The following is a 13,118-nucleotide window of genomic DNA, read 5'->3' as shown; positions in this document are numbered from 1 at the left end:
TAAACCAACGTACCCTTTCAAAATTAAAGTCGTACTTTATCATTACTCATTTGGTTTTGATTGTTATCCTTTTTTCTTCCAATTGCATCAGCTCTTCATCTGTCAGTTCTTGGTGATGGGATGCCAAAACCTCTTCAACATCATCTTCGTCAGCTTCCACAAGCCAAACTCACGTTGTCCTTACTTCATTCACCACGATCAAAACGCTTAGATATGTCTAGTTTTACCATAAGTGTAACACCCTTACGAGCTCTTTCAGGCTTTTCCGATACCATAAAACTCATCTTGCAAACGGCTGCTCACAGTCACGTGTTAAAGCAATGCCGTTCCGAATCCGGGGGAGAGCGGCTGCTCGGGGCGTGCACTGCCTTTTATCGTGCACTGAATTTTTTTTTTGTAACAGTGAAAACACCTTCTGAAAGCGAAAACAGGGTACTAATGTAGGTCTTTCATAACAGTGAGGTTTCGTAAAGCGAACGTTCGAAAAGCGGGGGACACCTGTATACTGTTTACTTTTTAAACCTGTGTTGCAAATGCACTTGTTATTTGTTAAAATTTCTTAGTGAATGAAATGTGTTGTGCACCTTGGTCTGGAGGAATGTTGTTTCCTTTGGTGGTATACTTGTGTAGTATGGTTGAATGGCAATGAACTTGAACTTTTGACGCAAGGTGTGAAAGGATCAGAGATAGTTCTAGGCTCAACCGGCATGTTAACAAAGCAATATTTGTGTGCCAACTAAAATTCAGTTTTTGTAGTGGATTTCACAGTCCTGAATTTTTGTTGTAACTTGTATTATTTGTGTAAAAGCAGATTGAAACAAATGGGGTGAGCAAGAAACGTAATCCTCTAAGAATAGATTACCCGGGGAGTAGTGAAGTCGGGCAGTCTGTGGAGTTTATGCGGCTTTTGGATATACACGTGAATATGAAGAGAATGGAGGGATATGGATGATAAAAGGAGAAGAACATTTAGTGTAAATTTTCTTTCTCACTTTTATTTATTATTTTCTCCAAAATGTGGAAAGAATTCAGTAATGATGCACTTGATTGCTTTCAAGCACTGAACTGAAGAGGTTGCTATGGTAATAGCGACAAAGCAAATCAGTGGGGCAAGAATGCAAATAGGAAATGGGTTTCATTTTTTCTTTTGATTTTCAAGTGTTGTGCATCACAGGTCCAACTTGCAGTGTGTTAATAATATCAAGTTTTGACTAAGTGTGAGCAATAAAAAAAAACTAAATGCAAGGGATTCTGCAGATGCTTGAAATTCAGAGTACTACACGCAAAATGCTGGAAGAACTCAGCAAGTCAGGCAGCATCTTTGGAGGGAATAAATAATTAATGTTTTGGATCAAGACCCTTTAGCAACTATTAAAAAAACCCTATTATTTTTGAACTAGCTGGCATGCATTTGTGAAACAATTGCAGCTTCTTCAGCATGATGAAATGACAATTGTTAGTGTTATCATTACTAATTTCTTGATTTGAGGGAGGTTGCAGTGATCTTCCAAAGGTCTGCCCACGACAGACCAAGACTGATTGTGAAGTCAGCCTCTGATCTATTGCTGGTAATCAAATCTTGGTTAGAACTGCAGCCAGTATTCCATCTGAGAAGATTGGTTTGAAACAAAGCTATGTCAAAATATTGTTCATGTAAGAGAAGGATGAGTTCATAAATGACTATGACTAATCACCCTACAAAATTAAGTACACCTTTGGTATTGTGAATTTTTGGGGCCCTGAGCTCAGATCCCAGGTGATCAGTGCAGTGATGGTGCACACCACAGGAAAGAACTTAAACTCCCCTAGAGGAAGTGGTTGATATACCCACCTGCAAGACAGTGACATGTTGAGATAGTTACTATTGATAATCACCTGAAAAAGAGTTGCATGGTGCTTATAGTAATGAGTGCTTCTGCCTCAGAGCTGTAGGGCCCAGAGGTCAATTCTAGCCTTGGGTACTATCCATCTGGACTTTGCACCTTATCTAGGTGATCATGTATGTTCCTGCTGGGCTGTTTAGTTTACTCCCGCATCCTAAAAATCATGGTCAGTTGATAAGAAAATTGTTGATAAGAGTAAGTTACTCCTCGGTGTAAGTGAGTGGCAAAACATCAAAGGGGAATAGGAGAGAGAATAAGCTGCAGAGCTACAGGAAAATAAGGGGATAGACGCTATAACTGATGGGATTGTTCTGCCGTGAGCCGGTGTAGATCTGATGGGCTTACTAGCCTTTCATCTTTCTCATCATAACAAAGTAAGTAAACTGCTGCTTAGTTTGAATTAAACACAACAATGTGCAAGTATTTGGAAGTCAGATGTATTCCCTGCCTGAATGACCATGTTTTCAATAGGACTGGGTTGTTAGAGTTGGATCCTGTTTAGTTCTTCACACCCATGTGGCTGATTTCACAGGCAACTGTTTTCACCTGTTCTACAGACTTCAGTGTACTTCTTGAAACCACATTCATTGGTTTGTACCATTTGTTTACTTGAAAATTTATATAGTTAGTAATGATCGCTGCCATGGAGCCATGGTAGCTAGCCATCTGGACACAAGCTGGGGTCTGATCAGCCCTGGCTGGGTCACCTGGAGGAGGTTGTATGATGTTGAAAGACCCGAAACACCCGATGATTCCAGGAACATCACTGAAGATGTGTCCAGAAGCATCAATAGATGTATGTACACAGCTGTCAGATTATTTTGTTCCTTAATGTAAATTCCTAGCGAGATATGTCTGGAACTATGGGCTTTACAGAGTTCAAAGAACTGTGGACAGTACTGAGCAGCTGGCGGCAGAACTTTGCTTCTTTTGACAGGGACAGGAGTGGAACGGTGGAGCCCCATGAGCTACAGCAAGCTATTTCTACCATGGGTAAGTCATTGATATGATAATTTAATAATTTCTCCACTAATCTCCATATACTGCCTGAACAATTGCTCTGACATACAAAAAAGTTAAAATATTAATGATATCCTTAGCCCTTCAATTTATAAGTGATAACAAAGTCTCTGCGTGGCAAGTGATTTTAAATACAGAATTACCGCATGTGGCAGCAATTAACTGAGTGGGGGAAGAGAAAATTCGGCGGCACTGACCTTGTTACTTTTTGTTAAAGTTGAAACTGCAGTACAATATGTAATTTGGTCTGCAATTAAAGGAACCTATTGGCATCACTAATGTGCTTAAGGAAAGGAAATCTGCCATCTCAGGCTGGATTACCCTGCACAGTTTTAATTTCCCTTGTTTTTTTAAAAAATATATACAATGCCTTGTAAAAATATTTAGCCTTTGTTCACATAAATGAGTATTACAACCAGGGATTTTGATCAATTTCATTGAATTTTTATTTGTGAATCACATACTCCGTTTTCCACAGTAGAGCCCAAAACACAGGGAAAAATGTAAAGCATAAAAAAACTAAATATTCAAAAACTGAAATGTCAGCACTTCAAAAGTATTCATCCCTCCCTTGCTCAGTACTCAGTTGCACTACCTCTTGCAACTATTACAGCCAGTGGACTTTTTGGATAAGTCTCTATTAGCTTTGCACAATGTGATGGAGCAAGATTTGCCCATTCCTCCTTGCAAAATTTCTCAAGCTATGCCAGGTTAGTTGGGGAGCGGTGATGGACAGTAGTCTTGAGGTCTTGCCAGAAATGTTCGATCAGTTTAAGATCAGGACTCTGACTGGGCCACTCGAGGACATCAATTTTCTGCATTTGAAGCCACTCCATGGTTGCTCTAAAAAGTGTGTTTTGAGTTGTGGTCCTGCTGAAAGACTAACTTCCTCCCCAGTTTAAGCTTTCTGACAGAGGCCAGCAGGTTTTTATCCAGGATCTCTCTTATTTAGCGACACTCCCATCAATCCTGACCAGATTTCCAGTCCCTGCTGCTGAAAAGCATCTCCACAGCATATATTACAGTAGTGATCTCTAGCATACTTGACAGTAGGGATGGTGTTAGCTGGCTGATGTGCATTATTAGGTTTATGCCGCAGAGCTGATGCCTAAAAAGTTCCACTTTAGTCTTATCCAACCACAAGACCTTCTTCCACATCGTTACAGTTTCTTCTAAGTAAAGCTTTGTCTGTTTTTATGGGCAAGGATATGCTTTTTTTTTGAGCCAGGGCTTCTTCCTTGCCACTCTTCCTTAAATATCCTTTTAGTGCAAGGCCTTAGTCCAGGGGTCCTAACCTGAGTTCCATGGACTCATTCCTGGGATAAGAAAGAGGATTTTAATATTCACTCGTAAACAGTAGGGTGGTGTAGCTGGTAGGGATGTTGCCTGTCAATACTGGAGACCAGGGTACAATCCTAACCTTGGATGTGTATGGAGTTTGCATGTTTTCTAAGACCATGAGAGCTTCATCCAAGTATTCTGGTTTCCTCCCATGTCCCAAAAATATACAGGTTGGTAGGTTAATTGACACTGTAAATTGTTCGTACTGAGTGGCAGAGTCTCGGAGTGAGTTGTTAAGAAGTCCAGTTCAGTAGTTTATCGATGAATGGCAGGGCAGATGGTGGAGCAACTGTATGACCTTGGTCATAACAAGCACTAGGCTTCAAGCTGCAGTGTTACCTGTTTGCAGGGGTTCAAGGAGAGGGGCATCAGAGTTGGTGCCTGAGACAGTGTGGTGCGGCGTCCATGCTGGCTGTGTCAGTGCTGCCCTCCAGTGTTCAAACAGCAGAAGACACACTATATTGTGTTCAACTGCAGACTGCTGCAACATTCATGGACCCAGGGACTTGGACTATATTATTTTGTGTGACCCTATCTTGTACATGCTTGGTATCTTTTATATGTCTTGTGCTGTGTTTGACTGTTGGTGTGTTTTACACCTTGATCCTGGAGTAATGCTCTTTCATTTGGCTGTATTCGTGTATAGTTAAATGACAATTAAACTTGAACTTGAAAAAAAAATTTTAAATGCTTAGGGAAATTCTCCCTAAAATCTTTTTGAATTTATTACTGGTTAGAAATTGCACTGTAATATACTAAGGTATATTTTATTATTTTCTTTTATTTTCAGCAAACCACATTTTAAAAAAAAGTTGAATTATCCAGCTCTTATACACTGTGCAAGCAGTGCTGCCTCATATATGTCTATCCATGGCACTATGTAAATAATGTAACATTTTAAACATTTTTTTCCCCTTTCATTGTATTGAATAGGATACAGATTATCTCCGCAAGGTTTGAATGGAATAATAAAGAGATATAGTACCCATGGGAAGATTTCATTTGATGACTATGTGGCCTGTTGTGTGAAACTCAGGGCTTTGACTGGTATGCATTTTCTTCTTTTGTTAATTTCAGCACATTGTTATTGCCAAAGTTATTCAATATGCTTTACAATCTTTTTCATAGTGAAACCTCTTAATATTGGTTAATTGTACAAATAATTGCTTTTGATTTTATGCAGTGGAATAGAAACCACACACACAATAGCACTCTTTTCATTCCTGTGTATTGATGTAATACTGCTCAGAAAATACACAGTAATTTAGTACCGCAAACATGAGGAATTCTGCAGGTGCTGGAAATTCAAGCAACACACATCAAACTTGCTGGTGAACGCAGCAGTGAACGTTCACCAGTAATTTAGTACCTGTAGTTTTCAGGTACATTTCTTTAACTATGTTACCCATTTTTGGGAGTTGCTATAAAAACAGGTATTGTAAGCCCTCCCTGGATGTCTTGAGAATATTTAATTTTTCTGTAAGTTGGGATGATCTTTTCCTTGTAAACTTCTCAGTGCAAACCATTGCATTCTCCTATATCTACTTTGTAAACCCTTGAGCTCCTGACTTTGATACTTGCTTTGCAGTGAAGCAGAGTAAATAGTGGTTTGTACTTCAGCTGGCACTTTCAACAGCAGAGATTTTTTTGCACTGTCTCAAGTTAATACAGTAAATTTTGTAAATGTTGATGACATTTCATTTTGATCAAGACCTTTTATGTTACCAAAGATTGCACACATTGAATCTCCATTAGTTAATGTTCGAATATTAAATGTGATTGCTTGTTTGTTTTAAGGAGAAATCATGTTTAGAGTAATTTTACATGTTTTAATTGATCATAATTTTTCATATTAGATCAATGGTCATAATGCCTTATACGGCCACAATGTTTTCACTTCTTTCCTATTTCCGGCAAAAAAATAAATACTCTGAGCTGAAAAATAAATTACAAAGATTTTTCTTTGAATGGAAATTGAATGTTAAAAGATTATAAAGCTTTATTTTTTTTCTGCTGGTACCTCAATAGTAATGTGTGAAACTGGAAACTGAAAGGTGAACAATAGTTTTAAGGGCATAAAGTACATGCAATGGTTTTTGATATTGTCATAATCATCCTTTTCTAGATGATTCCATAATGCTATCTCAGTCACAATATTTATTTATCTATCTGTTATAAGACTAATGAATAGTTCATTGAGATATTTCATTTTGAAATTTTGGTTCAATTCCTGCCGCTGTCTATAAGGAAGTTGTTGTTTTTCCCGTGACTGTGTAGGAATCCTCTGGTGCTCCAGGTTTTCTCCCACATTCCAAGCATGTATAAGTTAGGGTTAGTAAGTTATAGACAAAGTATTTTGACACTGGGGCATGTTTTAGCATGATGATACTTGCGGCTGCTCCCAGCACATCCCTGGACTATGTTGGTTATTGATGCAAAACATGTATTTCACTGTATATTTTGATGTACAAATATAGCTTTATCTTTACCTTGAAACTACATTTCTTCGTATTTACACTGATTTTTAAAGCCTTTTTAAGAAATGTATAAACAAATAATTTAGTTTTCCGTATAATGAGATCAAGTTGTAGGATTAATTAGCCCCCTTGTGCTCGCCTATATTATTGATAGTCTTTATCCAGTAATGAACATCTGATGGAGAAAAAGTCAAGGAAGCACCATTATTATAGTTAGTTGTTTGTGCTTTAAATTTGAGTTTGTGTTTACATTGTGAGTATTTGCTTCGTGTTAGCAGGTGGCAATTACAAAGGATATGGATTTCAAAAGAGAGCTCTTAATTATTTCTAAATAAAGTTTAGGAACATGTTTCTAGTGTTAGTACGTTAATATAGTGATTGATAGCTTCATTATCCATTTTGCAAATCTCCTATTTTCTTATTTGGTGTTGGTAATTTTAATCTGTGTGACATTTTTTTCATTGACAGATGTCTTCAGAAGAAGAGATGCTTCTCAGCAAGGAGTTGTCAATTTTGCCTACGATGATGTGAGTAAAGAATTACATTAATTTTAATATATGAATACATGCATGAAAACAGTGGGGAAGCAAAACTTGACTTATAAACTACAGTGCCTGAGAGATATGAGTGTCAAGGTAGCATAGTGGTTAACATGACGCTATTCCAGCTTGGGGCATCAGAGTTCTGAGTTCAGTTCTGGTGCCGTCTGTAAGAAGTTTCTATGTGCTTCTCATCCCATGAGTGTGTGGTTTCCTCTGGGTGCTCCAGTTCAAATAAAATTTATTATCAAAATACATACATGTCACCCTGAGATTCATGTTCTTGAGGACAATCACAGTAAATAGAAGAAACACAATAGAATCAATGAAAGACCACACCCAACTGGACAGACAATCGACCAACATGCAAAAGACAACAAATTGTGCAAATACAAAAAGAAAGGGAAAAGAGAAATAATTAATAAGAAAAACATCACACCCAACTGGACAGACAATCGACCAACATGCAAAAGACAACAAATTGTGCAAATACAAAAAGAAAGGGAAAAGAGAAATAATTAATAAGAAAAACATATCAGGAAGATGAGATGAAGAGCCCTTGAAAGTGAGTCCGTATGCCGTGGGAATAGAACAGGTCAGTGATGGGGCGAGTAAAGTTATTGCCTCTGGTTCAAGAACCTGATGGTTGAGGTGTAATAACTGTTTCTGCACCTGGTGGTGGGAGTCCTTGATGATGGATGTTGCTGTGACACTTATTGTAGTGTGTATCCACTACTTTTTGTTTGTTTTTCCATTCAAGGGCATTGGTGTTTCCATGTCAGGCTGTGATGCAGCCATTCAATATACTCCCACCACACATATATAGAAGTTTGTCAGTTTTAGATGACATGCCGAATCTTTGTAAACTTCTAAGGAGTGGCTCATGAACTTCCAGTTTCCTCCACCTGAAGTCAATAATCAGCTCCTTGGTTTTGCTGACATTGAGTGAGAGCTGGTTGTTGTGGCACCGCTCAGCCAGATTTTCAATCTCTCATATTCCAAAGACATATTGGTTAGTAGGTTAATGGGTATTGTAAATTGTCCTGTGATTAAGCTAAGTATAATGGGTGCAGCTCATTGGGCTGGAAGGACCTATATCACTAAGTAAAATAAAATAAGATCATTTTCAGATAAATAACCAAGTAAGTTGGTTAAATCAGATTGTGCAGTGCATCTTTGAAGACATTTACATCATCAGATACTAACACTCAAATAGATATCAGTACAAGTGGGATATTTTGGGCAGATGAGTTCAGCAAGGCAAAGCAGGAGACAAATCAGTTTTCAAAAATTTTCATCTAAATTTAAAATTTAGATAGATCTGCAAAATCAGTAGAAAGTATTACATTATTGAAATGGAAATGTAAAAATAAAATATTAATTTTAATACAGAGTGAAACTCTAAGCAAAACACTTGCCCTTCTATGGGGTTAACAGGCTTATTTAAAAAACTGTATTATGGCAGTTCTCTCTGCTGAAGTTGAAGTCGAAGTCCTGAAGTAAAGTATATCAGGAGCCAGTTATTAGCATATTGCTGCTCTGATACTGGAATTGATCTTTAGTTGTGCTAGCATTTGAGCTTTTCAGATTTCTAATTTTTGAGCATGTGTGTACTGAAGTCAGAGATATCTTGAGAGATAAACAGCTAATGATCAACGATCTCCTTTAGAACACTAGTCAGCAAGATTTGGCTCAATAACATTTTGCATTTATTGTTGGTTTTATGATTAATTTGGTATAAACTTGCCACAGTTTTCCAATTAATTGTTTTATTGTGAAAATGTTGTAATGAGGGGAAGTAACTGAGCTTCTGTTCAGCTGAAATTTTAGTCACCTAAGTTTTCAAAGCCATTTCTAAAATGTGAGATGGACAGAAAATTCACCTGCGGTAGATCTTTTCTTCGTGTGCATCTGATAAGAACTAGAAGCAGAATTAGGCTATTCTATCATGGCTGATTTATTATCCCTCTCAACCCCATTCTTCTGCCTTCTGCCTATAATCTTTCTTGGCCTGATTAATCAAGACCCTATCAACCTCTGCCTTAAATAGATTCAATGACTTGGCCTGCGCAGCTGTCTGTGGCAAAGAATTCCATGGATTCACCACCCTCTGGCTAAAGAAATTACTTCTCATCTCTGCTCTAAATGGACTTTCCTCAATTTTGAGACTGTGTCCTCTGGTCCTAGACTCCCCACTATCGGAAACATACTCTCCACATCCAGTCTTTCCAAATCTTTCAATATTCAATAGGTTTCAATCAGATCCACCCGCCCCCCCCATTCTTCTCAACGCAGGCAATTACAGGTCCAGAGCCATCAACAGCACCTCCTATGTTAACCCTGTCATTCCTGGGATCATTTTCGCGATCCTATTCTGGACTCTCTCCAATACCAGCATATCTGTTTGCAGATAAATGGCCCAAAATTGCTCAAAATACTCCAAGTACAGTCCAACGAATGCCTTATAAAGCTTCAGCATTGCATCCTTACTTTTGTATTTTAGTCTGCTTGAAATGAATGCTAACATTGCATATTTTTTCCTTACCACTGACTCAACCTGCAAGTTGACCTTCAGGGAATCTTGCACAAAGACTCCCAAGTCCTTCTGCACCTCTGATTTTTGAATTTTCTTCTTATTTACAAAATAGTCCACGCCTTCATTCCTTCTGCCAGTGTGCATGACCATGCACTACCCTACATTATATTCTATCAGCCACTTCTTTGTCCATTCTCCTAATCTGTCTAAGTACTCTGGAGCCAACCTGGTTCCTGTCCTTTCTTCGTATCATCGGAAAAAGTGCCTTTGCAATCAAGTTTTCTTAGCATTTGTGGGTAATATGCTGATCAACTCAACTTTGAGACTTAAATCTCAACTCCCTGTCTCGTCATGAAGCCTTTACTATTAATTTCTATCTATCCAATAAAAGCAGCTGGATTGTTGTAAAAACTGAATTTGCTCTCCTGGGGAGCTGGATGTTAGGAGGCTGTGATGGGCAAGCTTGTGGGATCCCTCCCCCCAACTAGTTACCCCATTACACCATAATATCAAAGTACATGGAAGTTGTAAACCATTTTCAACTTGTCAGTAGTATATCTTAATGCAAGTATTTCATGTATAGTAAGTTGGAGGATTTTATGAATGTAGCAAAAGTCAAGAACTGACACGTTTTCTCACTGTAATAAACCAGCATATGTTAGTATGATAACTGATCTTGACAAATACCTGTGTTGAACACAGGTATCTGTTTGTCGCCTTAAAAAGAAACACAAATCAAACAGAATGAGAGGCTGTGAGTTTATTTCATTTTAAATAAAAACTCAGCTTCTCTTATGGCTTAAGTTTTGTTCATTTGGTATAGTCTTCACAGAAAAGATCAAGTTTTAATCCTATCTGTTGTACTATGTCATCACTTCTGTTGGGCTATTGGTATTGAAATTGGCAGGTTTTCTGCTCCTGTTTACTAACTAGGAACCCTTCCTGAAGTTGTGTTTGAACGGGACTTTTATTCCCCCCCAAATGATCAAATAAGTGCCAACACATGGGTGTAAACAGTCATTTATATGAGATAATTGAGTGCAGTGCAGAGAAGTCATGCCACCGAGGTCAAGATCTCTTCTTGCTGTTGTCATCAGGAAGAAGGTACAGGACCCTCAGAATTCTCACCACCAGGTTCAGGAACAGTTATTATCCCTCAACCATCATGCCCTTGAACCAAAGGGGATAACTTGAATCAACTTCATCCGCCTCATCACTGAACTATTACCACAACCTATGGACTTACTTTCAAGGACTCTTCATCTCACATTCTCAAAATTCATTGCTTATTTATTTATTATATTTTTTATCTCTTGCATGTGCACATTTTGTTGTCTTTGCACATTGGTTGTTTGTCCACCCTGTCAGGTGTGGTCTTTCATCCATTATGGTTCTTGCATTTACTGAGTATGTCTGTAAGAAGACAAATCTCAGTGTCATATATGGTGACATGTATATACTTTGATAATAAATTTACTTTGAAAGGAAGAGGGATATAATTATTGTTTCATGCCAAATATAAATTGAATGTTTAGTGAATGTCACATTTTGTTTTCCAGTTCATTATGTGCACCATGTGTATTTAACTGAAAAAAGGACTGCAAAGGAACCTAAGCTTCACAAAAGAACCTGACCTCCACTTCTTGAGTGCCAGCCAAGCAGTCACAATGTTATGCAATGTTATACAAAATGTATAAAGAGAAAAGTGCATGAAAATAGATAATTATAGTATGTGTTGGCTAATGATATAATGCTGCACCAGGTAACTGCTGTGAGATTAGTTATTACATATTAGTTATGGACACTGATCCTTTTTTTTTACTGAATTCTACCAAATAGTGCTTAATTTGATATTATACAATATGCAAGCTTATAAAACTATTAAAAATCTAGATTCCATTATGAATATAATCAAATTAAAATACTTGCACACACCTTTTGTGTTGTATGTGCTTTGTATTAGTTCAAGCAGGGAAACTGAAAGCATTTCAACAATTAACCAAAATCAGTTCTGCTTGAATCTGGATTCTTTGAAGTTCAGAAGAGTGAGAGGTGATTTCATTAAAATGTACCTGTTCCTGCAACAGCTTGACAGGGTAAATATTGAGATGATTCCGAAGACATTTGTGCAAGATAAGCAGGTTGTTAGTTGGAAACTGAGGAGTGTAGAAATTTCTTCCTACAGACTGTGATCAATCTGTGGAAGTCTTCATCTCCAGAAGCTGTGGAGGCTAGATCATTGGAGGTATTTAAAGAGCAGATACTTATTGCAAGATCCTCAAAAGTGAGGGGCATGAGAAACTGATGCAGCAGTTGAGAGCATTTTGTACTTGAAGGGCATGTTTCCACCCTTCTGATCCAGTTCTCTTTTGCTTATTGAGATTTTAAAAAATGCACATGTCAGTGTTTCTGCATCAGGATAATTTGTGTGGTCTTTACTCTGCACATTCGACATTGCTTAACATCATTTCCAGTACACAAGTGCAAAGGAGAGTGAAATAATTGTTACTCCAGATGCAATGCTGCGCAAAAAAACAGCATGATAAAGAACACAATAATAAAAAACAATAAATATAAATACATGAGATAGCTTATATACATTGATTGCATGTCCACAAAGTGATGCCAGGCACAGGGGTGTCTACATAAGGTGACTGACAGGAAATGATAAAGTAGTGGTCGTGTGGTGGGTTAGTGAATGGATTTGTTGATCAACCTCATTGCTTGGGGAAAGTAACAGTTTTTGAGTCTGGTGGTCGTAGTGAGGAATATATGTATATTCTTGCTGGCTGGTAGGCTAGTGCAGGTGATGCAGTTTTGACTAACTTGTAGAGCCTGTCTGCTGCTTTGCAGTTTCCATACTATGCAGTGATGCAGCTTGTTAGGACGCTGTCTGTTGAGGGGTGATGTTGTGTCATCAGCGAATTTGACTGTGTGATTACTGGGGTATTTGGCTGTCCTGTCATGTATGAGCAGAGTGTACCACAATGGGCTCAGCACACAGCCCTCGGGGCACCCCTATTCAGGATGATGGGTTGTGCGTACTGACTATCTGAGGTCTGTTGAATGCCAAAATAAAATCCAGTAACAGCATTGGGACATAAGAGCCGTTTTAACAGTGTGTCAGGGCCAGATGCATGAAGGATACTATGCCAGCTGTCATAGAGGAGGTCTGTTGGTAAGCATATTGGTGCATGTCCACTGTGGCAGGAATAGAGTTTTTGATATGTCATTTACAACACTTCTTGATGAAGTGCCACTGAATGGTAGTCATTTAGTTCTAAAGGTGTAGAGTTAGTCGGTGCAGGGATGATGGTGGCTG

At 38.2% G+C, this 13,118-nt stretch overlaps 1 protein-coding gene across 1 annotated transcript in view; it reads left to right on the top strand.

Moving 5' to 3' along the window:
* LOC134344401 (sorcin-like) overlaps positions 1–11,684 on the top strand; it is a 46,462-nt gene extending 34,778 nt beyond the window's left edge. Inside the window, exons 5-8 of the mRNA XM_063044122.1 lie at positions 2,729–2,876; positions 5,178–5,291; positions 7,190–7,248; positions 11,356–11,684. Of these exons, the coding sequence (XP_062900192.1) occupies positions 2,729–2,876; positions 5,178–5,291; positions 7,190–7,248; positions 11,356–11,382 (348 nt within the window). The 3' untranslated portion in view covers positions 11,383–11,684. The remainder of the gene's footprint in view (positions 1–2,728; positions 2,877–5,177; positions 5,292–7,189; positions 7,249–11,355) is intronic.
* The last annotated feature ends 1,434 nt before the right edge of the window (positions 11,685–13,118 follow it).

This window comes from Mobula hypostoma, chromosome 3, assembly GCF_963921235.1.
Source record: "Mobula hypostoma chromosome 3, sMobHyp1.1, whole genome shotgun sequence".
In the NCBI taxonomy this organism is placed as follows: Eukaryota; Metazoa; Chordata; class Chondrichthyes; order Myliobatiformes; family Myliobatidae; genus Mobula; species Mobula hypostoma.
Note: the sequence above shows the minus strand (reverse complement) of the source record. Positions and strands in the feature narration are given on the sequence as shown.